The sequence below is a fragment of the Vespula pensylvanica genome, chromosome 14 (genome assembly GCF_014466175.1).
Source record: "Vespula pensylvanica isolate Volc-1 chromosome 14, ASM1446617v1, whole genome shotgun sequence".
Classification (NCBI taxonomy): domain Eukaryota; kingdom Metazoa; phylum Arthropoda; class Insecta; order Hymenoptera; family Vespidae; genus Vespula; species Vespula pensylvanica.
Window position 1 is genome coordinate 3,679,652 of NC_057698.1, and position 27,758 is coordinate 3,707,409.

Sequence of the window (27,758 nt, forward strand, 5' to 3'; positions counted from 1 at the left end):
TGTTATTACACAATAGAGATAGTAAGAATATAAAAAAGAAAAGAAGAAAAAAGAATGATAATATTATTCAAAATAAAAAAAAAAAAAAGAAGAAACAGCTGATGTGAAAATCAGGATCAGTTTAATAATGATCTAACCTGGAGACGTCGATCGGATCGATAAAATCCTTCTCCTCTTGCAAGAAACACTTGTCTGTGGACTCTTTACAACAGTCTGGTAACGTCTGAGCTTTCTGATTAATACAAGCACATAGTTTACTTATTGTATATAGATCGGAGTTATGATTAACGGATGATGTGTCGTGATCGTTCGTATTAGTCGTCTCAATGCGTTCGAATTTCCTTCTATGTTTAAGTGTGGGTGACAAATTTGATACTTCCATCGTTCTTGCGATTTGTAATACTTCTTCTTTGAATTCTTTCGAGGTTACTCGTCGAAATTAATTATTAACTTCTGTTACACTATTCTATTATTCCACTATTTATCCTAAATGATTATTATGCCTTCTCTTACTATAAAACTTGACTTGTGTATTGTATTAACAGATTCAACATTCGGACTAAAAATGAACGCAATTCATTATTCAAACTTTTATGTTTACTTATTCAGCAATATTAACCGAATGAAATCAACGATGGACATGATAAAGTTTTTCAAAGTATTTCCCGTATCGCGGACATTTCTGAAAACTAATTATATGAGTTGCAAGTAATTGGTATCAGTTATTACTGTAATGTGTCATAAATAAGTTATTTTTTATGTCCTTCGTATTGAAGATAAGATATTATCGAAGATATTAATTTTTGTTGACCGAACTTCTAACTTATCATATACCTACTTGATATTTATATCTTGGAATAAATTAAACGAACTACTAATTATTATATATATATATATATATATATATATATATACGGTTATATTATATATATTATGTATATAGGGTTTTAATGAATCTTTTATCGTGAAATAAAAAGGAAAAAAGACAAGGAGGATGTAAATTACAGCGTGAAAACATATTTTTATAACAACTAAGTTTGTAATACAGTGTTACAATGTCTTCAAGGTCTCCCTGTTAAATATTTTTTCAGGTATATATATATTTTTTACTTTTAAATATGGTCAAATATTTTTACAATATCTTATCAACGTTGTTATACTTTTTTCTAGATATCGTACGTAATGGTTTCTTGTTCTTTTTCTTGTTTTCTTTTTTTCTTTTTCTTTAAAAATTACTTTTGTATGACAATACAAATGCAATGTTCTGCGTCTTATAAAATTTTGTTATAAAAAGAAAAAGGAAAAAAGAAAGAAATAGTTTAAAAACTATTGTCGAATACGACGATATCTTCGATAGAGATTCAGCAGACAAATGTAGCCTATTACCAGGGGCGTAGCTTTCTAATAGAATTTTGACGTTTTGTCGTTGGATGGCGCTCGATGATTGTATCGATAATCGAAGTCAAAGATGTCGGAGATTTTGAATGATCCATTCAACATTTTTCACAAACAAATGTTAAAAATAGGAACAATATTATTGTTTAATTAATAGTTTTTCAAAGGAGACCTAGCGAATGTTAACGACGAATCAGCCTATTGTATTTTTCGTTGAACTTGATTACAGCATAAGCGTATTTGGAAATATCGACAATTTTAGTATAACCACCCTGCACACACACAATTACGTAACTATAAATTTTCTATTATTCTTCAGCTATTCAATTGTAAGATCAAATGACCGTAACAATCTTGAATGTTGAATTGTACTCGCATACATACATAATCGTTTACATACATGGCACCTAATTTTTATATTTTATATTATGTATGTAATATATATATACATACATACATATATATATATGTGTGTGTGTGTACACTCTAACTATAAATATCGCGATAAATAAATAGATACATACCTATATTATTATCTCGAGTTGTTCATTAATGTTTGATCGCGAATGTGTGAGTTACATTTTGCATAATAATAATAATAATAATAATAATAATAATAATAATAATAATAATAATAACAACAACAACAACAATAATCGTTATAATAATAATTATAATAATAATTATAATAATTATAATAATAATAATGATAAGAATAAGAATAATAATAATATATATAATCACGTTTTCTTTTCATTAGAACATATGTTATATATATTTTTTTTGTATTCATATATATATATATATATATATATATATATATATATATATATATATCGTATTACCTCGATATTCGCATAGATCTTTCGATCGCGTAGACTAGTTTGAAAATCTTTAGCTAGCGTGCCTACGTATTTATTAAGCGCTATTTCGTAAGACTTATTAATAAGTTTTCAAAAACCTTCATGTAACTTTTAAAAACCAAAGAAGTAAGATATACGTCGACAGGAGTAGTGTGTTTTCTTTTTATCTTTCTTTCTTTCTTTCTTTCTTCTTTTTTTTTTTTTTGAATCCATGATGGACGGAGCGTGTTTCCGTGGTTCCTCTCTCGCCGATAGCCGACGTTATTGTCCTTAATTACGTCGCGAATTCGAACGTCGCGATTAAAATATTCGAGACGATCATCGTTTCGGATCACTTTCTCTTTTTCTTATTTTTTTTTTCTCATTTTTCTTTCCCTTTTCTTTTCTATCTTTCTATCGCTTAATACTAAATCTAACAGCTTAAAAACGTATTGAAAAGAGGAGAAAGAAGAAGCTAATCGTCGATTTATCATATATTTATCGGAAAGGCAATGCCGCGGTCGGATTGTTAAAATTTTGTTTAAACAAATTTTTATCATATCCTTCTTCTTTTCTCTTTTCTTCCTTTTTGTTTCTTTCTTCTTTTGTCGTACTCATTGTTTCTTAATTTTTCTTTGTTTCTTCGTCTCGAGTAGATTATTTCTTTCGCGACTATCATCATCATCATCATCATCATCATCATCATCATCATCATCATCATCATCATCATCATCATCATCATCATCATCGTCGTCGTCATTATCATGATCATCGTCATTATTATTATCAACGAATCGAAATTGTATTATACAAAAGATTCGTTTCTGTTTCGTTATTACTAAATTATCTTTTTCCTTTACAGGATAAGTTTTTTGTTCTCCTTCTTTTTCTTTTTTACGTCGAACGCGAGGAACCCTTTCGTCTTGAAATTATGTACTCGCTTCGTCAATGACCGTAATCGTTCGACTATTAGCGTTGGTAGGCTGACTTCCAAGGTGCCACTTGACGGCATTCGTTTCGTTCGAATCTTCCTCCTGAATCGGTGAGTTTCCTGCCACTGCATTAGTGCCAACCGTTTGTTGACCACAAACAGTCGTTTGACCGGCCTTCGATCGTGCCAAGGACCATCTGCGACCTCGTCGGTCCATAATAATCGGCATCTCGGCGATCAGATTGTTTTCGAATTCTGAGAGCATGAGATAGTTCTCAACCTTGTTGCACGAGGTTATACAATCACCGATATAATCGAGATCATCGAGAAGATTATCTGGAAGATCCATATCGGCTATGCCCTCCTCGGAAATACACGTCAGTTCGGGCTTTTCTGCTCCTAATGCATCTATTATGTCACCTGATGATTCAAAGAAAAAAAAAAAAAAAAAAAAAAGAAGAAAAAAAATTAATAAGAACGAAAACAAAATATATTATCTATGATTTATGAACTATTATGTTATTATGTTGATGTGAAACTTGAAAAGAAATTGTTTTAATTATCGAATATGATTTTTGTCTCTTTCTTCTTTTGACGTAAACAATTTATGTATAATTCGTGTGTATATATATATGTATCTTGTTTTTATTGAAATGTTTACCAGGTGCTGGTCCAAGTTCAGCTCCAAGTACAAGGGCAGCAGCAGCTGCACCAGCAGCTGCTACATGTGTCCCATCGTTTTCGGGTTCCTGACTAAAGGACGGTCTCCGTTGTTGAGGACAATTACCAAGGACACATAAATGCTTGCTACCGTTTGCTCTAGTATGTTTATGTTTCGACAGGTTTCGTCTATGGAGATCTATGAAGAATAGAGTGAAACTGCCGACTAAAACGCAAGTCGAGCTAAAGTAATAACCTGCTTTACCACCACAACCCACGTTTATATATCCTAAAAAATAAATTAAAAAATTATACACAAAAACACACACACACATATATATATATATATCAGATCGATTAGAAAGGATTAAAGTTCTTTGTATTGTTTAAATTCAAATGATAATAAATATTATCGATAACGAACTGGAACAATTTTACGTTAATTTTAATTATTACCAGAAATTGGCACACCAATGGCGATCGGTATCGCTTGAGAGCATTGAACGAAGCCCCAAGTTCTGGCAAAGTTCCTTGCTCTTACCCTTTCGTACGTATACATTTTCAGACTATAATGATAGCCACCGCAAAAGATCCCTGAAAGAAGAAAATTACCATTTTATTGCTCGTAAATGGATTCGAAGTGGTCGGTATTACGTTTAACAGTATGGAAGAATCATCAACGATAATATAATGAATTTTATTCACTGATCTGTAGAAAAAAAAAAAAAAAAAGTTGGTCATTCGATCGAATTGTCATGCTTCATTCACTCACGAAAGAAAGAAAGAAAGAAAGAAAGAAAGAAAGAAAGAAAAAAGAAAGAGAGAAGTTAAGGAAAGGATTTTAAGTAAATTTACGATCAATTTGTAAAAGTAATTTTTTTCATTATCACGTTGTAAAGTCTCCAATGAAAAATGATAAATAATAAGAAAATAAGGAAGAGTATTCTCGATAATATACCGTAAATCCATGTGAACATAACATATCCATGATAATTTCCTTGAACAGCAGTGAGTGCGAGAATGCAAAGCCCGCATACGAAGACAGCAGCCTGTGTGAGATACTGCCTTGCAATTCTGCACTCGACGTTCCGATGAACGACCAAAAGACCGAAGGCCACGCAGCCAAGTGTCCAAGCCAATCCGAGATAAGCTTGGAGCAAGACAACGGTGTCTCCAAGGCCTTCCTCCTCCGCTTGATGCGCCTACGTATTATAGAAAATCGATCGATCATTATTCAGCCTTCGTTGTAAAATCCTAAATAACGTCATAAATGTATGAAACTTATATATATATATATATATATATATATATATATATATATGGAATGGTTTATTTTGAAAATGATGTAAATCCAATAATTAAAAAAAAAAAGAAAAAGAAAAAAAAAAGGGAGATATCACATATCATAATTCATCTCATAATCATAATTTCTGATTAATTTAGTATAAACCTTTTGTTCATAACTAGCTAATATTTAATATCTTCGAAAATGTTAATTTCTTCGTTCAATTAAAAATTGACTAATAAAAGAAATTTATATTTATAGCGTAGCGATATAATATGTTACTCTTTAATTTTCTCGAAACAGCAAAGAATGGACTTGTACCATTTTCAGAATAAATGATTCATAACTAATTATAATATCAACTTCGATATTAAAATAATAATAAATTATGAAAATAATTAATAATTGTTAATTGTAATGTTCATTTTAACCAGATAAAAAATCGGCGTGTTTATTCCAAAAGCCGATATCCCCGTTGAAACCAACAGTATCCTAACTGTTTTACTTTTGAGGGTGCTAAAATCAAAGAACGCAGGTCTATCGTCGGTCTTATTTTTATCCTTGATCTTTCTTTTTTGATTCTTCAAATGTAATATTGCCCGACGTTGAGGATGATAAAGGGAAGCACTTCGATAAAATGTTCCTAAAATGAAGGTGAGGAAAACGACACCGGTCACCGCTTGAAGACCCAACCGCCAGCCTATCTTGCTGTAATATACGGTTATCCATCTTATTCTTTGTTCTTTTTTATTATTTAGAACAGTTTTGTTAATAAGAATAGCAATTTACCTAATGGCACCTTTTATGAAGGCCGACATGACTGCTATACCCAAACCACTTCCAGAGACGATGAAGATCTCAACGAGTTCTCTTCTTCGTTTGAAATATTGTGCTACCATTAACGTACTGCAATCTCTTGTCATACTCACACCTATTCCTGTTGATGTTTTAATTAAATAGAAAGAAAGAAAGAAAAAACATAAATAAATAAATAAATAAATAAATAAATAAAAAGATTATTGAAATTTCTTGTAAATCTTTCTTTTTTTTTCTTCTCTATTTTCTTTTCTTTTTTCTTTTTTTTTTTTAAGTACAATCGTTTTTGTTAAATAATAATAATAATAATAATAATAATAATAATAATAGTAATAAAACTTTGATTGGTTGATATTGTTTAAACAAGTAAATATTAATCTTGACTCAACTTTACTGTCAGCTCGATTTATATTAATCGAACGCTCGGAAATATTGATTACAAGCGGGACTTCTTTTCGGTTTAATTCAGGATACGATTCTTTTACTCACTCACCCACCATGGTACCATAACTGAAGAACAATTGATGAAATTGCGAGGCGAAGGACGTGAAGAGGCAACCGAGTGCCGTAACGAGGCCACCCAAAACGGCCGTAACTCTGGTGCTTTTTCTTCTACAGAAGGCTATCGTAACGGGTGATACTAGCAAGGCTACTCCAGTGGACATCGCACCTAGCCATCCTACGAGAGAAAATCAATGTAATTATTTCCTACGTCCTTGATATTAATTATTTAATTAATTAAATAATTAATTAATTAATTAATCAATATCGATAACGAAAGATCATTTCTTTTTTCTTTTTTTACACACGAAATAAAACAACTTCGTATGGTGATAATAATAATGAAACAAAAAGAATAACAAAAATAAATAAATAAATAAATAAATAAATAAATAAATAAATAAATAAATAAATAAATGAATAAATAAATGCAGTGTTTGTCAGAAGAAAGTTCAACAAAAAATTCGATGATTTACAGATGTTTTCGAGTATGTTTTTCGACAAAGTTCGAAGCTCTCGATGTAAAACAAATCGATAGCTATTTCATTCGGATGTTCAACTCTCAGAATACATTTCGTCATCGTATTACATATGTATACATTGAGTTGGTCTATTTATCAAAGTATAGAAATTCGAAAATATTGGAAGAATTCTCTAGACGTATAAGTCAAAAGTGATTCAACAGTGATTTACATAGTTTTACGTGTATACGTATACGTATACATAGGTATGCGTGAAAGATACAAACACACGTGTACGTACATGCAAACTTGGAATTATTATCTCGATAGAATCTCACAATCGGTTAGAAAAGTTCAACCCAAAAAAAAAAAAACAAATCGTAAATCGATCGTAACAAACGAGCAAACAGACCTATGATCCACGTTCTCGCGTGAATGATAAATTCTAATGTACGTAAGAGTAACGTGGGCGATATACGATGATAATAAAAATGTCAGACACATACAAGACGATTAGGCGTTTCTACGTTTCTATTCGTGTGTACACGTACACGAAATTTGAAATAACTTCGATCTTTATGTCGACTTGTTGGCCAACTTGTTTCTAGTTTTTCCATTTACTATATCGTTTCCGTTTTGGAGGCCGGTGTGTCTAACGATCCTTCTTCTGTCTCTTTCTTTCTTTCTTTCTTTCTTTTTTTTCTTTCTCTTTTTCTTTCTTATTTCTAATCCGTCTACCTACGCATTCGTATTCTTAATTGGAAGATTAGGATGCTCGTTTTTCTTTTTTTCTTTTCTTTCTTTTCTCTTTCTTTTTCTTTACAACTCGAGTCCGGATTTTATTCTTCGCTCGAAACAGTCGTAAAAATCAAATCATGTTTCTGTTTTTTTTTTTTTGAAGAGAATCGATTTCAGTAGAAGAAATAGCACGTATAGGTCGTCTTTAGAATTTTTTGATAAATCTGATAGAAAAAAAATGTTTTTCTTCTTCTTCTTTTTTCTAAGTTTCTAAATCCAAAACCAGATACAGTTTTTAAGTTTATAGTTTTATAATCTAGAAAAGAAAAGAATTAGTTTAAAAAATTTTGAAAGAAATTAATTAATCGAGTAAGTTAAAATATTACTTAGGAATTTTTGGATCACCCTGTACAATCACCTATATGAGTTGATATGACGATTAATAGAGATATGGATCAACTAGTATAATAAATTTCTTTTTTGGTCTTGAAGACACGATGATGAGACTCATCGATCAAATTCATAGTCGGGAGTCTCTTTATTAGAAGCAACCGGTACAATTAATGCTATACGAAGACAAAAGAGTATAATGCGAAGGATATAATAAAAAGAGAAGGAGAGAGAGAGAAAGAAAAAGAAAAAGAAAAATCTTGTGTTTATCTGATTCGAAAAATCAACGTTAAATATCTCTATGAGCCACAACGTACTTAATTAACGTTACCCCATATACACTTTTATTTATGATTTTTCTTTATAAAAAATTTTCTTATATAAAGGGACAAGGATCATAGAGAAAATATTGAAATTGAGAAACCACGCACGTTTTGCATTTTACGAGTGTCCTTAACAATATCCCAATATCGATCACTTAGATAATATATTCATCCATTTTGTATGATTCGTAATTTTTTTTTTTTTTTTAATTTAATGACAGCTTTAAAAAAAAAAAAACTACAAAAATACATGACGATAACATATCGAAGATTTCACTTCAAACATTTTGATGGTGTCTGTTGTAAAAAGGATATTAAAAGCATATAAGCTCTTTAATAAAAGTAACTGTCAAGGATATGACAATGAATTCTCTTATGTTTTTTATTAATAAAAACTTATGGTAATGTAATTTGTACAAAAGTGAAAAAAGTGAAAAAAGGTATGTATTGGCAGAGAAAGAGAAAGAGAAAGAGAAAGAGAAAGAGAAAGAGAAAGAGAAAGAAACCGAAAAACATGCCTAACCATGAAGATATCATATCGAGAATATGGTCTCTTTTATTCTATCGGACTTCCATCACGAAACGCATTTGCATTTCTTTTACCAAGCTCCTTACTACGAAGGCTATTTAAGAGGGGTTGAAGAAAGAAGAGAAGAGGAATAGGGAAGAAAGAGAAAAACTTGCTGTATTTCGATTCTGTCGAAAGATATAACGGTTAAAGTAGGAAGGAGAGTTTACCGAAGGGTGGATATGTTACTGAAAGAGTATGGAAGATAGGGTGAACCGAGATTTGAGCTACGCTTCAGACGTATTCGTAGGAAAACGTCCAAAACAAAATGCCCTCTTCCTCTTCCACCTCCTTATCCATTGGTCAGAATCGAAATCCTTTATCGGAAATTCCGAGAGAGTGTATTCGAACAGTTTCATTCTCTTTTTCTTTTCATTCTCTTGTGGAAGGAATGAGAAGAGAGAAGAGAGAGAGTGAGAAAGGAAATATTTAGGTTTGGTTGCTTAAAGCTAAGCTAGATGAGAGGGAGAGTGCTTGCGCTTCTTCGAGAATTTCTACGTATAGGTCAATGAACTGATCTTCGCAGAACGTTTCTCGTACCAACTAGTAGTAACAGGACATCAACTATCATGAGAGTTCACAAGGAATCTCTTTAGTAAGTCTACTTATGAGAAGGAGAGAGAGAGAGAGAGAGGGAGAGAGAAAGAGTAAGAATAGTTTAATCTTCTTAGGACAATGACTTTCAACATCACTTTCCTCGACTGTGAACTTCACCTCCGTGGGAAAGTTTTGATCTTTCACTTTAGAAAGTCTAATCTGTAATCAATTTGTTGAAAGATAATATCTTTCTTCTTTTTTATTTTGTAAATATAACTTTCAAACATACACATAATTTTCTTTTTTTTTTTTTGCGAATTATTATATAGAATATTATGTATTTATAATGATTGATTATATTTGATTTTGTGTAATAAAATAGAGTATTGTGCTCCTGTAAATAGTTAACACTTTCTACTCCGTTGATAACTGCAATATCGAATGTCGTTTATTTGTAAGAACATTTTTTAAGCCCCTACGATAGGCAAAGTATGTATACATGTACGTAATAAAGAGTAATATAATTACAGGGGCTTAAAAAAGTTTATTATCGATAGACGATGATCGAGATCGAATTTATTGGATAAGATATTACGTTGTTGCATACTTAAAGGCGCGTTATTAATCACGAATAAATATTATTGATTAACAAGTATGTTTTTCTTTTTTTTTTTTTTTTTAGTTGAATAACGAAATAATAATTTATATTTAATACAAAACAATATATACATATATACGTATATATTTTATATACACATCGTTTAGAATGTCTGCTTGATTTTAAATGAAATATTTTTCGTCGATTTTACATGCTTGAGATCTCCCAGGGATAAACCTACCTACGTTAAGTAAGGGCTGTCGAAATCGTTTTGTCCCATCGAGTATCAACCAGACACCAACGGCACCATGAATTCCCGTAGCGAGAATCTGCACCATTACGCCGGTCAAAACGATGACCCAACCCCAACCACTCTCAGGATAGTAATGTTGCCATATAGTATACCTGATGATGATGATGATATATATATATATATATATATATATATATATATATATATATATATATATTTACATATGTTCAACGAAAAAAGAGTAACTCTCTCGACAAAATATCTTCTCACGAAGGCGAACGAAAAACATTGCGAATTCTCGTTTACACGCGACTACTTCGTTATCATAACGACGTGACTTTCTTTTCATCGTAACGAGAGCGAATATACGATGCGTTTACAGACAAAACCCCGTGCTAGGCGATTAACATAATTCTTTCGAAACTCGACCGACACGTTTCGAAGACGTCTTTTGAATTCTAACGAGATATTTGTCGGCTCGTTTGACGTTATACGTTCTACGATGGTAATAGTAGCATGATAGTTTTTTTTTTCTTTTTTTTTTTTTTTTTAAGTAAAAAGTATTGTAAATATAACATAATACGTTACTTATATAACAGTTATCATCATTTATAAAAATTCATTATGAAATCTAATTTATCAGAAGATCTATATAAAACATTATATCATATTTTAATTTTGTTTTCTTCATAATATCTTAAGTATCGAGTTTATACGTAGAAACGAAGAATTATTTAAGAACAGATTTTATGAGAATTATTTAAGAATCAAAATAAAATCTTGTGTTACTTAAAATATGCTTTTACTTTATTTCTCGAATATATCGATTATTTTGAGCTCGATTATTACTTAATTTTCGTTGAATTTCGTTCGAATCGAATTCAATTTCTAGATTGAACATTCCCACGAACGAATTGAAGTTTCGAATTAAACGATAAGGGATATCGACGATTATATCGGACCTGGGATCGCGATTAGGGTCACCGTCGATCCCTTTGACCTCGTCGCGTGCGGGCAAACACGCAATATCCTCGCACTCTCCTGAAAACGATTGTTCACCGAGTTCACCGGAAGTGGCAAGCCCGCTATCCTCGTAAGCGGGACTTTGCACGACGACAACATCCTTTCGAGCACGTTCACGAGCCTTCATCCCTCGCGACAATTTTCCTTCTCGTGACACATCGTTCGTTCTCGTCGATCTTTCCTGTCGATCTTTCCCGTCGATCTTTCCCTCCTCGAGATCTTTAATTTCGATATTCTAATTTCGATTCGGTATTTCGTTTTACGTACAACGTCAATCACGTTACTTTATTTTCAACAAACACTTGTCATTCACGATTCTGATAATTCTTATAATACGAAAAAAATCTGTCATACAAGATCAACTACCATACAATAAACTAGCTAACATTCGTACATTTATTTTTTATTTCACATTTTTTATTTCTTTTTTCCTTTCTTTTCTTAATAATTTCGTATGTACCATTATCGTGAATTAAAATTAATTTACCAGACGAATCGATATTATTAAAGATAATTTTAAAATTATTTACGTATGGACATTTACGTCGATCGAACTTACAAATTAATTCATTTGTCAAAAACATTGATTCTAAGATTAATATACGTGATTATAGTCTAAAATTGTTCTTTTTGTTTTTTTTTTTTTTTTTTAGGATATATCCAATTTGTCATTTGAGGACGAAAAAGAAAATGTTAAATTAATTTAATTTAATTTAATTTAATTTAACTTAATTTAATTCATATTGCACGAAATATTATTCAGAATAATAGAAACGAAAATGTATCTATGCATATATAGATATATACGTTTCTATTATTATTTCTATTTCAGGAAATAACATAAATATTATCGTAGAGTTTATGATAGCTCCAGACCCTGTGTGTGTGTGTGTGTGTGTGCTTTTTTCCTTTTTTGTGACAAGTTTCTCGTTTTCTTGCGCTCGGGTGGTCATGTATTATGGTAAAAGCTAGGCAAACAGGAAAATGAGAGGAAAAGGAGGATCAGAAAAGGGACACGCGTGGATCTGGCGCGTTAAGGAAGTAAGAAAGGAAGGAAGAAAATGAAAAAAGGAAACGAAAAAAGGAAATGAAAAGCTGTTTTGTGCTTTCGACCTACACCGTTGTTCATGTATTTGATTTGCTCTACCAACGAAATATTACGAAAAGGAAACGATCCGTGACTAGGAAACGTTTTACGCGATCATCTCCCATCTCATGAGATGATGTCAACCATTTTATCGGACAATTTATTATTTCATTTTCTTCTTTCTCTTTTTTTTTTCCCTCTCTTCTTCTTTTTTTTTTTTCTTTTTATCTTACGCTCGACCGGAAATATAAACGTTGTGAAATGAATAGATAATATAATATTTGAAAAAAGTGTTTAATTTATTGATATTATTAAAGATCATTCATTGATTGACTCGTTCTATCGTAGAAAATGTTAATAAAGTTATTCAAAGATCTTTATACAAAATCGATCGATCGATCTTTACTTTGATCAGGTTGAAAAAGTTAAATCTTTGAAGATCTTTCGTTGACTCTTTCCATCGTAGAAAATATCATTAAAGTGATTCGAATATAATTTATTCATACAAAATTGATCTATCGTTTTCTATTTTAATAATTCTTCTGTTCAATCGAAATTAATAAAATTTGTGATATGCATAAATCGTTGAATATCATTTTGATTCGTTCTATCGTTGAAAACGATATTAAATCGATTTATAAATCTTTTCACAAAGTTGATCTATCGACTGTATAATACAAATAATAATAAAATTTCTAACTGATAAAAATCGTCAAAGATCTTTCATTGACTCGTTCTATTATAGATCACTTAAATATATAATCAAATGTATTAAAAATACCTATATATATATATATATATTTTCTTTTTTTAATCCCTATTATACCCTATTAAATTATCTTGAAAAATTTATATCCAAATATCCCTTTAAATATTATAATTATGATCGAAATATGATCTCGAGAAGGATGACAAGAGATCGACGTGTATAACTTAAAAAGATCGCACTGAAATCGTTGAAAGACACGAGCTCGTGCTCGAATATAGATCGTTCTTAACTTTTACGTGACGGAACGATCAAAGGGTTCGCGAAAGGCAAGAAGAGAGACGCGTTGCCGAACGTCGACTGGATTCATCGAGGTGGATCAGAGAAGAGACGCGCGCTGAAGGAGTTTGAGCTTGCGTAGGGGAAACTGATGAGCCAATCCCGATCGTTCTCTGACCTCGCCACGTGTTTTCACGGTCAATCGTTTTTAATCATCGGTAAAACGAGCTTAATTAAAATTTCCCTACCATTTTTAATCATTCTTTACTTTCTTTGTCCAAACAAATCTACATTTTTTTCATTTTATAAAAAGTTAAGCATTTCGATTTTTCAATATATATATATGTATATATAATATAGATAAATATAGATAAATATTTTTTATTATATATTACAAGTTTGTAACATACAATGTGATGTAATGGTGTAATGTAAAAAATGAAATGAGAAAAAGAAAAAAAAAAAAAAAAAAGGAAGAAAATCATTTTCAAAATGAAAGTTTAAACGTTCGATATCTTATAGAAATGTTATAAAACATTATGTTATAAATTTCGTGGATTATCTTAATTAAGTCTAATATCTCGTTAATTCGAACGATTAGCTGACTACCGAGTGTATCTAATAGCTGATAATAAGTAGAGATATATGATTAGAATACTTCTAATCTTTACGTCCATTTGTTCGATCAATGAATCGCATAACCTACTTAGACTTTGGATTAAAGTATATCTTTCCTTTTATTATTATAGTAACTCATCGATATCATATATCGAAACGTTTTAATTAAATACAATTTTTTTTCTTCTTCTTCTTTCTCTTCTTTTTTTTTTTTTTTATTCATTATTCCGTAATCTTCAATTATCTACGCGTGTTGCCGACTTTACTGAACGAGAGTTTTGCTGAAAGGCGTTGGAAAAAGAACAAGACAAAGAAAAAATACGGAAAAGAAACAAAAACCAAAAATCAAAAAATATAAAAAAAAAAAAAAATAAAATAAAGTAAAATTACCGTTGAACGTGAAAAGGGTGGGATGTAATCGATATTAAGTGCCGGTTTTCTCATCCGAAGCGATAATCGAGCAATTTGAGTGCGTCGACGAGAGGAGAAGATAAAGATCGATCAAAGTTTAAAAAAAAAGATGGGAAGAAAAAATCGGGCAAATTTGACGGCGATAAGCGATTTAAATTGCCTGTCGGCGGGTATTTTGTAAAATTATGTAAATTGATCGATCGATCGAAATTTACCGCGAACGATTGGTAATTACAATAAGAAGCTTAAGTGTGACAAATTTGTGTGAGAATGAATAAAAAGAAAAAAGAAACAAAGAGAAAGAGAGAGAGAGAGAGAGAGAGAGAGAGAGAGAGAGAGAGACAGAGAGAGAGAGAGAGAGAAAAAAAGAGAAAGAGAAGGAAAAAAGAAGAAAATATCTCTCTCGGAGGAAATTTTTGGCGGATAATAATTTAAAGAAGACTTCGTGGATCGAGCCGAGAGATACTAGTGTGGTGACAGAGCCGATGAAATATCGAACACTCCCAGGGCAAAACTTTCGTCGATTTTGTGGTATGTCTACCCGCATTTCCGTCGAGATATGTCGATAACCGCAGACGAATAAAGTCGCAGCAGAAATCAGTAAAATATTACTTTTCAGATCGTAAAGGTGTCTTTAACAAAACTTTATGGGTTTGAAAATAAATTCATAAAAATCGATTTCTTAAAAATAATATACAAAATATATAATATATACATATATATATATATATTCAATTTAACATTGATTATTATTGATTAACCATCAAACAAATTTTACACAAACATTGATCTCTTTTATCGAATTGTTATCACTTCCAACGTATAGATATCTTAACAAAGAAATATCAATAAATATTACAAAAATGACACACACACACACACACACACACACACACACACACACACACACACACACACACACATATAAAATGATTCATTCATTCATAAAATATAATAGGATCGTGTTACTACGCGATGTTTTTTATATACCAATAATATCTTCAATAATAATATTATATTTTCGAGAAGATCGGCTAATAAAAAGTTAGTGTTTATGGAGGATCAAGACAAATCCTATTTGAATAAATATCAACACAAGTTCTATATCATTATGTGAGCCTCGACATCGATGTCTATAAAAATGAGGGAAAAGAGAAGGAGAGAAAGAATAATAACTGAAATTATTTTTATCTACCAGTTTAGTATGTTGCAGCTGTCGAATTGGAAAGGTATTATAAATCTCACATACTTCGTTTCTCTCTCTCTCTCTCTCTCTCTCTTTCTTTCTTTGAATCCATCTTCCTCTTTCATAAGGATCGCTTTTCTTCTCACTTAAACATTTCCAACTCCTCCTAAATTGATCACGATGTCGTGGGCGACGTCGCGACGTCTATTCTGGTCCAGCTATCTCGTTTCTTTCGCTCGGTTTAATCTGCGAACGTTGTCGAGCCAGTGAGGATTTTAAGCAAGCTAAAAAATGTCGAAAGAAACACAGAAAGAAAGAGAGAAAGAGAGAGAGAGAGAGAAAGAAAGAGAGAAAAGATTGGTACAAGTAGATATAGTTAGTATCTATATCACAAATTTTCTTTATTTTACTCTCTTGAATTTGTTTCCTGTTTAAATTTGATCTCTACGAATCACCCATACCGATACAATACAAAAAGAACGATGTAATCAAGGATCGAGAAAGGATGGAAGCATCGAAAGAAAAACGTCGTAGGATGTCGTTTGATTTGATGAACGATCGACTTTTGATGTCCTACGCCTTTTCTCCTTTGGACCAATTTCGTCGGATTCGATAAATTCTTCGCAATAGTATTTCCGAGAGAAAATAATCCTACGATTGTCAGGCATAGATCGTTCTATTTCTCTTTCAATGATCGTGGATAAATCGAAAAAAAACTCTTAGAGAGAGAAAAAGAGAGAGATAAAGAGAGAGGGAGAGAGAGAGAGAGAGAGAGAGAGAGAGAGAGAGAGAGAGAGAGAGAGAGAGAGAGAGAGGAAAAAGATTTCGAAAAGTGTCTATCCTCTTTAATACTATGGAGTCGCAGTGTCAAGGTCCTCTGTTATGACCTCGAAAGGTGAATTCATCCGTCAGATACCTTTTAACGTGAAGATAGTAAATGACTGAGACGTAATCTCATTCTTGTGTTTCGTTTTTACTAGCGAAAGCTACGATGTTCTCGTGACTGAAGAACAAAATGAAAGATTTCTATGAATAATTTTAAATATGTATGAGAAAATAATTTTATCATTTTTCTTCAAGTAAACGAATTATGATCGAGAAAGATCGATATCTAAATAAGATCAACTTCTTTCTTTCTTTCTTTCTTTCTTTTTTTTCCTTAATAAAACTTATTTGCAATGAAGACGTCAATTTAATTATGAATGACGTTTATTATATCGATCTGCAATAAATTTTGTTAATGATAATTTCATAATTGGAGTAATACATTCGTCTATATATTGAGATATCTCGTGACGAGTTTCAACCTTTTACTGATTCTGAAAATCAACAAAAAACGTAAGTCTCGTGATACTTGAGGAGACAAGTAAAACGGAAAAGGAGAGAGTGCTCGTAACTTCCGAGGATGAATGTGAGTCACTCTTGGTTAGATTGCTGGTCCTCTAAAAGTATCTTTTTCTCTCTCTCTCTCTCTCTCTCTCTCATTCTTTTTTTCTCCTCAAAAGGAAATCTTTCCTCACAGACAAATTCTCACTTATTCACAATACTAAAGATTATAATTCTCATGATTTCCTTTTCTTTTCTTTTCTTTTCTTTTCTTTTCTTTTCTTTTCTTTTTTTTTTTTTTTTTTTTTGATAGTTCTGCGAATTTTCTGTTAAATCCATATAGTACAGATAAATTCATTAAGATTAGAACTTCGAATGTATCTGAAAATAATTATTTCTTGTTATTGAAAATAATTACTTCTACAGAAGCAATCGTCTAAATTTATATTTGTCGATCTCCTTCCTTTTCGATATTTATATAACCTACGTTTATTTATCTACGACGATGGTATCCTATCCTTCTTGATTATTTGGACGATATTGATCGAAGTTCTGTTCTTGACGATACGATGAATTTTTAGGGGATCCGAATGTGTTAGCACACGTGTGAAACTTTTATTACCTACATATATCTCGTTTTATTGCTCTTTTATACTGTGTTTACCATTATTCATTTTACTGTCAAAGCATCTAAATCGAATCAAAGGATTTAAGAGATTTTCGAATGATATATTTGTTTAAATTTTACGATATATAATTATATTAAATTTCTATAGAAGTTTATATGTGTATGTTCATATTCTTTAAAACTCTATAAAACATTCATTTTTAATTTCGTTTTGATATAAACTGATTAATAGATATCTATGCAAGTTTAACTCTCAATGATTATCGTTAATCCTTATGATCGTAGATATATATATATAAAACAATCATTAAAATTACCGACTGTAGATATCTCAATTTTTATAAGCCTGTCAACGATATTAATAATGTCGATAAAGAAGATCCCCCTTTTTTCTCCAGGTCTTATCTTTAGTAGATAAGTAGGACCGAGCAAGTGTTTTATCGGTCATTTTACGCGGGAATTATGAAGTTTCATAATAAAGGAAATGACTTTGAAAATTTTATCTTTCAAATGACACTTCACAAACTTTTTTTTTTGATATATATATCTCCCTTTCTCTAAACTTTAAGACAGCAATATAAATATATATATATATATATATATATATATATATATATTTAAAAAGAAGTCAAACGAAATTGAATTCTGTAAGTTTCGTTAACAAAGATTAATGTTCGTCTTAATGGATTTACTTTGAAATAACGAGCCTAACTAATCAGGAAAACACGCTTGATCACTCGTAAACAATGTTAAACGAGAACTAGAAGGGAAGATTTAAGGGGAGATAAGTATTCCTTGATCGTTCCTTGACATTGAGAAAGCTCGAAGAAAATACAGTAGACAGTTTTTCTTCGATAAATATCTTTACGTTCGGTTGGTTAGGTTACTTTTTATTCGAATTTTTTTTTCTCACTAGCAATGCTGGAAGATAAAACATGCTTTGCTTTTGACAGAAGGTGTTGTCTGAAACTTGCGATGACGAAGTGGATTCGTGTCTTCGAACCCTCTGCTATCGAAGGTATCGTCGGTTCGTTTTTGAAGTCATGCGCTCGTGCGTTGATAAAAAAAAAGAAAAAAAAAGAAAAAAAAAGATTGACGAAAAAATTGTCATACCGTTATCATCGTATGGCCTTGACATGTTTCTTTTCCTATCTCCAAAAAGGTTGAAAAAAGAAAGGAAGGGGAATTGAAAAGTATTAAAATAAATTTCGATAAGAGGGAAGATTCGAACGGGACGAAAAAAACAATAATAAAATAAAATTTCTAATGGAACGATCGGAAATTATAAAACATCACGTACATTTGTTAATATTAAATCGAAATATATTTTTTGGCAACGATCCTCTATCTTTCTCCGTGTTATAACTAAAGTAATTCGAATCGAAGTTGTAATTTGTAGTTCGATAAAACGATGAACGTACTCGCTAACAAAAGATATCAAATAGTTATATCTAATTTTTTATCTCGTTAAAATAAAAGCGAATGTATACGTGTACATACATATGTATGTGTGTGTGTATACACTTATATTCTTATAGATCGCTATGTACGATTCAAAAATGTCACCGTGAAGGATCACAAGACAAAATTCTTTACGAATTCCTTCACGCGTTCGCGTTCTTGTAACTGTCGCTTTGATTTAGATCACTTTCGTCGATCGATTTGCATGATAAATGACACGGAAGAAACGGAAATCGATCAGTTTCAACGAACGATTTATTATTTTTCTTTTTCCTTTTTTTTTTAGAATTATTTACTTTCTTATTATTTCTATTTTCGACGCTATTAAATCACGTCGAAGATTGATAAAAATAAAATGTTTAAAATTAATTTCGATTAAGATGTTAAGCGCGTACACACACACGTACAGTAATTATAATGCGCGTGACTGTATATTATCGTTTTTATTGCCCTCTGGGTTTAAACGAGTTTTTTGAATTTTTACCTTGTCATTCTCAATGTTATACCAGTTGACTCTGAGCCGAAATTCTCTATTAGAAACAAATCGCGAATAGGAATATGTTTTACGATCATTATCAATACGATTTAAATAATTGTTATTATCATTTAAAATTAATGAAAATTATGAACGAGTTGAAAGTAATTCTTTGGATTAATTCGTCAATGATTCGCGTATGTCTATATAATTAATTACTAGAAATTAACACACGTTTTTCGTTTAAAAATGAATAAAAACTATAAATAAATTGAAAGCAACTTTACGAAGCGACTGATCAATATTTCACATTTTATCTACTGATGTTAATGCGTTGATTTTCTAAATCGTGTAATTTAGAAACCAAAAAAAGAAAAAAACAAGATTTTAAATAATAAATATAATAATGTTAATGACGAATAATAATCTATAATTACGAATAATAATCTATAATTACTACGATATAATCTATAATTACTACGACTATAATTACTACGATATTATCATAGCCAATTTAATTATAACTATCGACGAATTGAAACTTTCACCAAGGAATTTTGCAATTCTATTCTCTTAACGATATCTCCTCTCGTAAAGAACACAATGGGTACCAATAAAGAAAACGAAAAAGAAAAGAAAATAAAACTGAGGGATGTGGCGATCCTTTCTCTCCTGTATTTTATGATTCGAGATAATTGTCTTTGACGTTTGGTATCCGAAACACGACGAGTTTTTATACTCGTATTGAAAGACACGAGACTTTACTTGGAAATAGCAACTATGTCAGAATTACGAGCGATGGTAGAAATGTTAGGGATGTAAGAAGAAAATTCCGGAGAGTGAATAATAGACTGCTCGACTACTTTCGTTGGGAAGTTCTCTTCCTTGACTGACGAGCAATGAGCGTTCTAAAGCTTCGAAAAAAGTAAACAAAAACGTTTCGTCTTCTTTCAAAGTTCGATCATAGTAAACTAAAACAAAGACAATTGTTTTTATTATACCTAACAATCTCTATCCGATAAATAACTTATAGAGATAGTACAGTATTGTTTCCGATAGACAAGTATTTTCTAAATTTATTTTATGACTATAAAATCATTTTATTATATAATTATTGTAAACTCTACGAATCGTACGATCGTGATATTGTTTGTATCAAATTAAGACAAGTATATAATATAGATAATATCTGTTTTAGATGATTCTTATAATATTTAACTCGTTAAATCAACGATGATTAATTTAATAATGTTATAATGTTTAATACTCGTTTAATTAACGATGAAATTTTTTCGATACGGTATTGTACGTTAGACTATTCATATTTAATGTATCGTTATATTTTTAATTATTTAATAATAACGTTTTAGTTAAAAAAAAAAAAAAAAAAAAAAAAAAAAAAAATCTTATTACATCGAAGATAACTTATATCGATTAACACGTATACGATATCGAAGTATGAAATTCGAAAAGAAGAAAAAAAAAACCAGCAAAAAGAAAAGAAAAAAAAAAGGAAGAGAAAAAAAAATTCATGACAAATAAATCTTCATTAGGTCTACGAGAAAAGACGAAAACGTTCTCATAGGTGCTCCTCTATGGCGCCCTAATGATCGAAGCTAACGTTCGTGCGCTTGACAAATCGTTTTTTTCCTTTCGTGCCCTCGGGAGATGCGCATACCTGTGCGAGATCCATGGATCGTTGGATCGTTGAAAGGATATGTAGTATGTACTACACAACCAACTCGTTCGAGTATCGTCGACTCCATTGTCTGTATTTCCTTTCCTCATAAATTACAACCGATTGAGTAAGTCCTTCCTGTGATTTTCTTTTCTTTATATCTTTTTATTTGACGTCGAACAACCATTTCTAAGTATCATTTCTTTCTTTTGAGAACGAAGTCCTCTTACAAAAGGATTTATTTTATCGACAGGATTCTAAGAATTTCTTTTTTAATCCCTAAATAATTTATTTTATAATTAATAATCATATTTTATAATCATTAATAATTCAATTTTTAATAATCCCTAATATACATACGTATGTTCATTTTTATTTGACGAAAAGTATTAATTTGACGAAAAAATTGCATATTTTATTTACGTTCGTATCGGATTATTTTTATTATTTATTATATTGATTTATTATTATTATTTTATAATCATATAGATTAATATTTTAAATCACGAAATGTAAAGAGTGATACAATGCCATTATTAACATTGTCAATTGATTACTTTTTTCTTTTTTTTAGGATACTTGTTACAATAATTTCGAAATATCAAGTTTACTAAATACTTTTCGTTACAGGTTCGTGAAATTACACGGTGTGTCTGGTTAATACGATTCTCTTTAAAACGTAATTACCTTCGCGCCGTATCCTGAAATCAATTAGCGCCGCAATTATGAGAGTACCTTACCGCACGTGTGCGTTACCTAAACGAAATTAAGGTGACGCGAAAAGTGCTCTTTCAGCTTCAGCTACGTCGTTTATATAAGATTCTTGACGGTGCAACGAAACGAAAAGATATACTCCACTACTTGAGATATAAAGTGGATAAGTATGGTAGGACGGTTATTGAACGACACCCACCATTTATGGCACATACTTAAAAGAGACATATAATAAACTTTAAACTGAAATAAGAAAAACCAAAGCAGATAAGAAAAACGTCCAAAGAAGAAGAAGAAAAAAAAAACAGAAAAAAGAGGGAAAAAATATTTAAAAAAAAAAAAAAAAATAAATGTAATATAAAAAGGATTAACCAAAAATTAAAAAGAAAAGTTAAAAAAAAAAACACAATGAAAAACGAAGATTTGTAACCTTTAAAAGTACGATATATGATTCGGAATGATGACATATGAATGTATTTAATATATTTCTTTTATCAAATTTCGTAAAGAAAAGAAATTACTATAATATGATCGTGTCGTTATTTTGCACTTTTTACAATTTTTACAATAAATAAATCGTCCATTGGAACGTTAATAATATTTTTTATAAATACTTACATCGAATCATTTATTCGATTGTAAGATAGTTTTATATCGATTGTTTAAGTTTCTAATATGGAAGAAAAAAATCGATTATATACGATTTGGTTTCTTGACATTATTAGAAACGTTAGATAGATATATCGGTGTTACGAGGAAACTCTTAGATATTTTCTATTGAAGGAAACCATGCTCGATCGCGATTAGACAGATTTACGAAGGCTTACTCGGTGGTTGTTAGACGTTCATAGTACTGCCGACGATAGTAAAGTAGACGGTTATTGCGTTAGAGAAAGAGAAAAAGAAAAAGTTGTTTCTTTTCTTTTCTTCTTTTTTTTACGCTATATTCGTGGAATCCAATAGGTTACTATTTTCTATTATTATACGCAAAATTACCCTAACGATACTTTTTAGCGTCTTTCGATTACAATTTCCACGCGTTTTCAGAATTTGAGGGAGAACGATCGAGAATAAATTCTATTGGGTTTTCTCGTCGTTATATCGAAACCAACCGGGAGAATCATCTCTGGAACATTTCCAAGAACAATTCGTTGACTTTAGAAATCCATGGACTGGATTTACCGGAGATCGTTAATAAAATCATTTCCTTTTTGCCGAGTTTAATTCAACGAAAAATTAAATTCTCTATATTTCATTCGTATAATATCGATCATTAGGTATGCTTTAGCGTGTATTTTATTATTCGAAAAATTATATAGAAAATGATCCATAAATAATTCGATTTTAAATATCTACATTTTTCAAGATTATTACTTTTGCACTATTTAAATTTGAGATTATTGAAAGTTGTTAATAATGATATACATATTTTCAAGTATATTTATAATAATTTAAATAGAATATATTATATTTAATCGTCTGACGATAACGCTGATAAGTCGAGCTAATAATTTTTAAATAAACATCTTGACAATAATGAATATTTATTTATTCTCCTATAGTTATTTGTTGATTTATAATTTTTATATAAATGCTTTTAACGATTTAATTAAACGAATCACTCTGTATAAGATATTTAATGTTACGATCGTACCGAAAATTTTTGATGATTTATCGGATCACGATATAATAAAGTTACTAAGAGAATTCTTCTAAGAGAAAACGCTTGGTGGAATGGCTTTTAGGTAGCCACAAATATACGATGTAAAAGCACTAGGGAGATCGATGTAGAGAAGAAACGACGTAAAAGCGAGATCTATAGGTTTCGATGCAAGGCGTGCATATACACGGGCGTACAACTTACGTTTGCCGATCGTAACGAAGTCAACTTTATAGGAGAGACGAGAGCCAAGAGAGCACGTAAACACGTTCTTTTTCCAGATATAGCTGCTAAAACTATCGATCTTTGTCGCACATCCGAAACTTTATTCATATTTCTATTTTAGTAATTTTCTTTTCTTTATCCTTTTTCCTTTCCTCTCTAAGATCCTCTCTCTAGTTTATAACCGTAATGTCGTATTCAAGTTTATTGTCAAATTCCATTTACTCGAAGAGAAAGGATTAAAAGTAAATATTATTGTGACGTTCATGAAGATCTAGATCTAAGAGCGTTCTCTAATCTAATTAAACTTTTCACGCTAGCGTCTTTAAAGGTTGGTTTATTGTTATAGCTCGTTTTTTCTAAGTGACAACATATCTTTCTTTTCTCTCTTTCTCTCTCTCTGTCTGTATATATATATTTTTTTGTACAACATTATATAATTACATTTGATCAGATTTGCAAATTTTCTATTTTCAATCTCTACATTTCTCACAGCTAAACAACTAATGTACAAGCATCCAAATTTTCAATATGCCTTATTTAACGACTGTAAGTTTTCACTCTATAAAAAAAAAAAAAAAGAAAAATAAAAATAAAAAAAGAATGATCCCCTTACAAACCCATACAAACTAACAACGTTCCTGCCGGCGGTTTAAACACAAATGGGGGTTGAAGATGGAGAGTGGGAGGGGAGTTGAAGGACGAGAGAAAAGATAGAGAACCAACTAGAGCTTTTTAGATTCTCTTTTATCGAGAAAAAAATAAAAGAAAAAAGAAAGATATAAGAGAAAAGATAGATTCAAATGGTTGATAAAGAAAGATCATGTTTGTCTTTCTATCTGTACTAACATAAGGGGTTGTCTTTGCGAGACTTTTAGATTCTTCGAAAAGATCCCGACGACTTCGTGTATCCGGTTGTTAACGTTCGTGACACAGCTGTGTTCGCATCGACGTTGATACCCACAATCCTCTTACCTAAGAGAATCTTCCTTTCTCTCGCAAAAAGATCTTTAGACCTTCCCCCACTCCTATCTCATCCCCCACCTCTCTCTCCTTCTCTCTCTCTCTCTCTCTTCCTTCCTATCTCTTTCTTTCTTTCTTTTTTCTTTTCTTCTCTTACTTTTTATCTACACAAGAGGTACAATAATCCTCTCGTCAGGGAAAGAAAGTTTCGAGGCGTCTAGTCGGCTCGATAGGACACACCAAACGTTCCCTTTTTCGCGATGTCCTTCGCGAATCCTTTAACAGTAAAAGCACTCGAAACGGCTTTCGTTCACCACGGGGTTTCGAAACTTCCTTTTCCTTCTTTTTTTTTTCTTTTTCTTTTTATCGTTCGCTCTTTCTCTTCCGTAGTGCGTAGACAACAATCTTCTTCTTCTTCTTCTTTTTTCTATTTTTTTTTTCTCTCTATTTTCCTTGTTTTTTTCTTTTTCTTTTCTTTTTTTTTTTTAAGTTTACGCATAGCAATTCCTTTTTGCATTTTTACTCGAGGAAAGAGTATACCACGCGTGTTTCGTGATTCTCTTATCCGATGACTTTCCCTCGGAAGAATGGCGCCTAGCAAAAGAGCTTCTCTCTCTCTCTCTCTCTCTCTCTCTTTCTTTCTTTCTCTTCTATTCTTTTTTCTTTCCCTTAAAATTGGATCTTCAGAATATGGTCGACGTTTGCGATTTTACTTCGTTCGCGATAGGAGTCTAGAGATTCATTTCATTTCATTTCATCGTATCCAAAATCTTTTTATTTAATATTGCAGACAAGAAATATATTCAAATACTTTCGGCTACGTTCTACGTAATACATTCGATGATAGATCGGATCGAATCTGATCGGATCTTTGAAAAATCTTTTAATCTCAAGCTTGTCAAGATTTCATTTGTTTATTAAGCGAACGAGTTAAAATAATAGAATATATTTTATAGTCGTCTGTCTTTTATACCCTCCTTAAAAGCTTAAATATTTAATAATAAAGATTCTCGAAAGAGACAGAGACAGAAACAGAAAGAGAGAGAGAGAAAGAGAATTTATCGAGTTTCGTCAGAATTGTAGAAGACTAAATAAGAGAATGAAAATCGTTTCGTTCTTAAGAAAAATGGTCTCGGACTGGTTGAAATGTTGCAAGTTGTTACTGAGTACCCATAGTGACGCGATGCTTTGTGACTTAGGTAAATGTAGGTCACGGTTGATTGTCCGACACACAGTAAGAGAATAAGAAAGGAAGAGACAGACGAGGAGAGAGCAAGAGAGAAAAAGAGAAAAGACTTATACAAGGTATATAGGAGTTACATTGTGAGTCTGTGAGTCAGTAGTCGAGATCTTTTCATCCTGTTCTTAATACAATCGAAATTTATAGATAACATAAGGAGAGACAGATATATATATATATATATATATATATATATATATATATATATATATATATATATATATAGAGAGAGAGAGAGAGAGAGAGAGAAAAGATATTTGGAGAGATAACTTCGAAAGCTGGAAGCTGTGTTCTCACTATACTTCGAAACATGTCTCTTATATCATATCTCTTCGATATATCGAAAAGGTTAAGTACTACAGAACGATCGGTCTTATACGATCTTAAGTCGATAAATAATTCGTTCTAATCATTTTTATTCGTAACTAGTGTGTGTGCCATATCGTATCATCGAATTTCGTAGTAGTTAAACGTAAATTAAATTTAGTTTATGATATACGACGATGATTAGCATATTCATATCTATAGATATCATTTTTATTCGAGCGCGATCGTTCAACGAGTCATCGATCTTGCAAACTAACACCTACGATCGGGGTGTGTCTAAATCATTATTTTTTTTTTTTTTGTATTTTGTATTTTTTAATTTTTTACTTTTATTTTTATTTTTTTATTATTTTCACTTTAAGAAACAATCTTGCACCTGTCGATACGCAAACGAGATGTCACGGAATGACGTAAGTTAATTCGCCTATTATTAGTTACATTTTATTCGACTCGAACTAGAAGTATCCTCGAGAGGAGAAATTCGAAGAAAGTAAGTACATATTTGTCTCGTTGAGGCAATCGCATTCGAATGTTATCGAATGAATACGCTATACAAACTCTCGTACGAACTAACACGCTTCGTGGTAAACGATTTCGAAAAGTTTTTCACGAGTTCGTAATTTCTACGGATTAACCTTTAAAGCCGTTTTACCGACCAAAAATATTTTCTAAGAAGAGAGGGAAAAAAGATGAAACGACCATTAAGTTTCCCGGGTAATTACTCGCGCTCTGAATGGAACATTACGCGGCTCGATTTATATCCTTTTAGATTGCTCGATCCAGAGGGGGTGTAAGACGCGTTAAATATTCGTTTTTGAGAAAATGAAAAAGAAGAAAAGAAAAAAAAAAAAAAAAAAAGAAACAAATCATCGTAAAAATTAATGAAAGCAAAATTTTCCATCATTTTGCGTGGCGGTTTCCTCTTTTTTCTTTCCGTTGCACCTAGTTGTTTTTTTTTTATTTTTTTTTATATTAAATAAATAAAGAAAGAACAGAGAAATGTTTAAACGTTTGTTTCTCGTTTTCTATTCGTGCTAAAAAACATTTTATCTTTATTTGGAACAATGCTTGCAAGAACTTCCGTACGAGAGGATAACTGGGCCACGTGAAAAGGCGGGAAATACGGAAGCGACGATGCGCGTTGTCCTTTCTCGCAAGATGTCCTTTCTCTCTTTTTTTCTTTCTTTCTTTCTCTCTCGGAAAGGATTATTACGGTGAACGAGCACGTTCTTTCTTGCTGTTATAGACACACGTCACGATGCACGCTTTCCATTCGACTATTCTCGTCACATTTCTTTCTTTCATATATGTACTTTTAAAAAATAAGAAAACGTCTTACAAAAGATCGTAAATATATGGAAAAGGTTATTGATTATTGTTCGTATTATTAATAATTGATTGTTTCAGTATCTCAAAAACAAACCATATACGATTAATAAATATTTAATTAAATTTA

General features: G+C 31.1%; 2 protein-coding genes across 4 annotated transcripts in view; both read right to left on the reverse strand.

The window, feature by feature from the left end:
• Positions 1 to 622, reverse strand: part of LOC122634182 — a 2,457-nt gene extending 1,835 nt beyond the window's left edge. Inside the window, exon 1 of the mRNA XM_043822858.1 lies at positions 138 to 622. Coding sequence (XP_043678793.1) covers positions 138 to 382 — 245 coding nt within the window. The 5' untranslated portion in view covers positions 383 to 622. The remainder of the gene's footprint in view (positions 1 to 137) is intronic.
• A 2,322-nt stretch (positions 623 to 2,944) lies between these two features.
• Positions 2,945 to 27,758, reverse strand: part of LOC122634127 (monocarboxylate transporter 2-like) — a 52,715-nt gene continuing 27,901 nt past the window's right edge. For all 3 annotated transcript variants that reach the window (XM_043822739.1, XM_043822741.1, XM_043822740.1), the window contains exons 2-8: positions 6,423 to 6,608; positions 5,903 to 6,050; positions 5,545 to 5,821; positions 4,787 to 5,030; positions 4,285 to 4,422; positions 3,830 to 4,117; positions 2,945 to 3,588 (exon numbers count right to left, since the gene is read on the reverse strand). In XM_043822739.1, the coding sequence (XP_043678674.1) occupies positions 3,167 to 3,588; positions 3,830 to 4,117; positions 4,285 to 4,422; positions 4,787 to 5,030; positions 5,545 to 5,821; positions 5,903 to 6,050; positions 6,423 to 6,608 (1,703 nt within the window). In that variant the 3' untranslated portion in view covers positions 2,945 to 3,166. The remainder of the gene's footprint in view (positions 3,589 to 3,829; positions 4,118 to 4,284; positions 4,423 to 4,786; positions 5,031 to 5,544; positions 5,822 to 5,902; positions 6,051 to 6,422; positions 6,609 to 27,758) is intronic.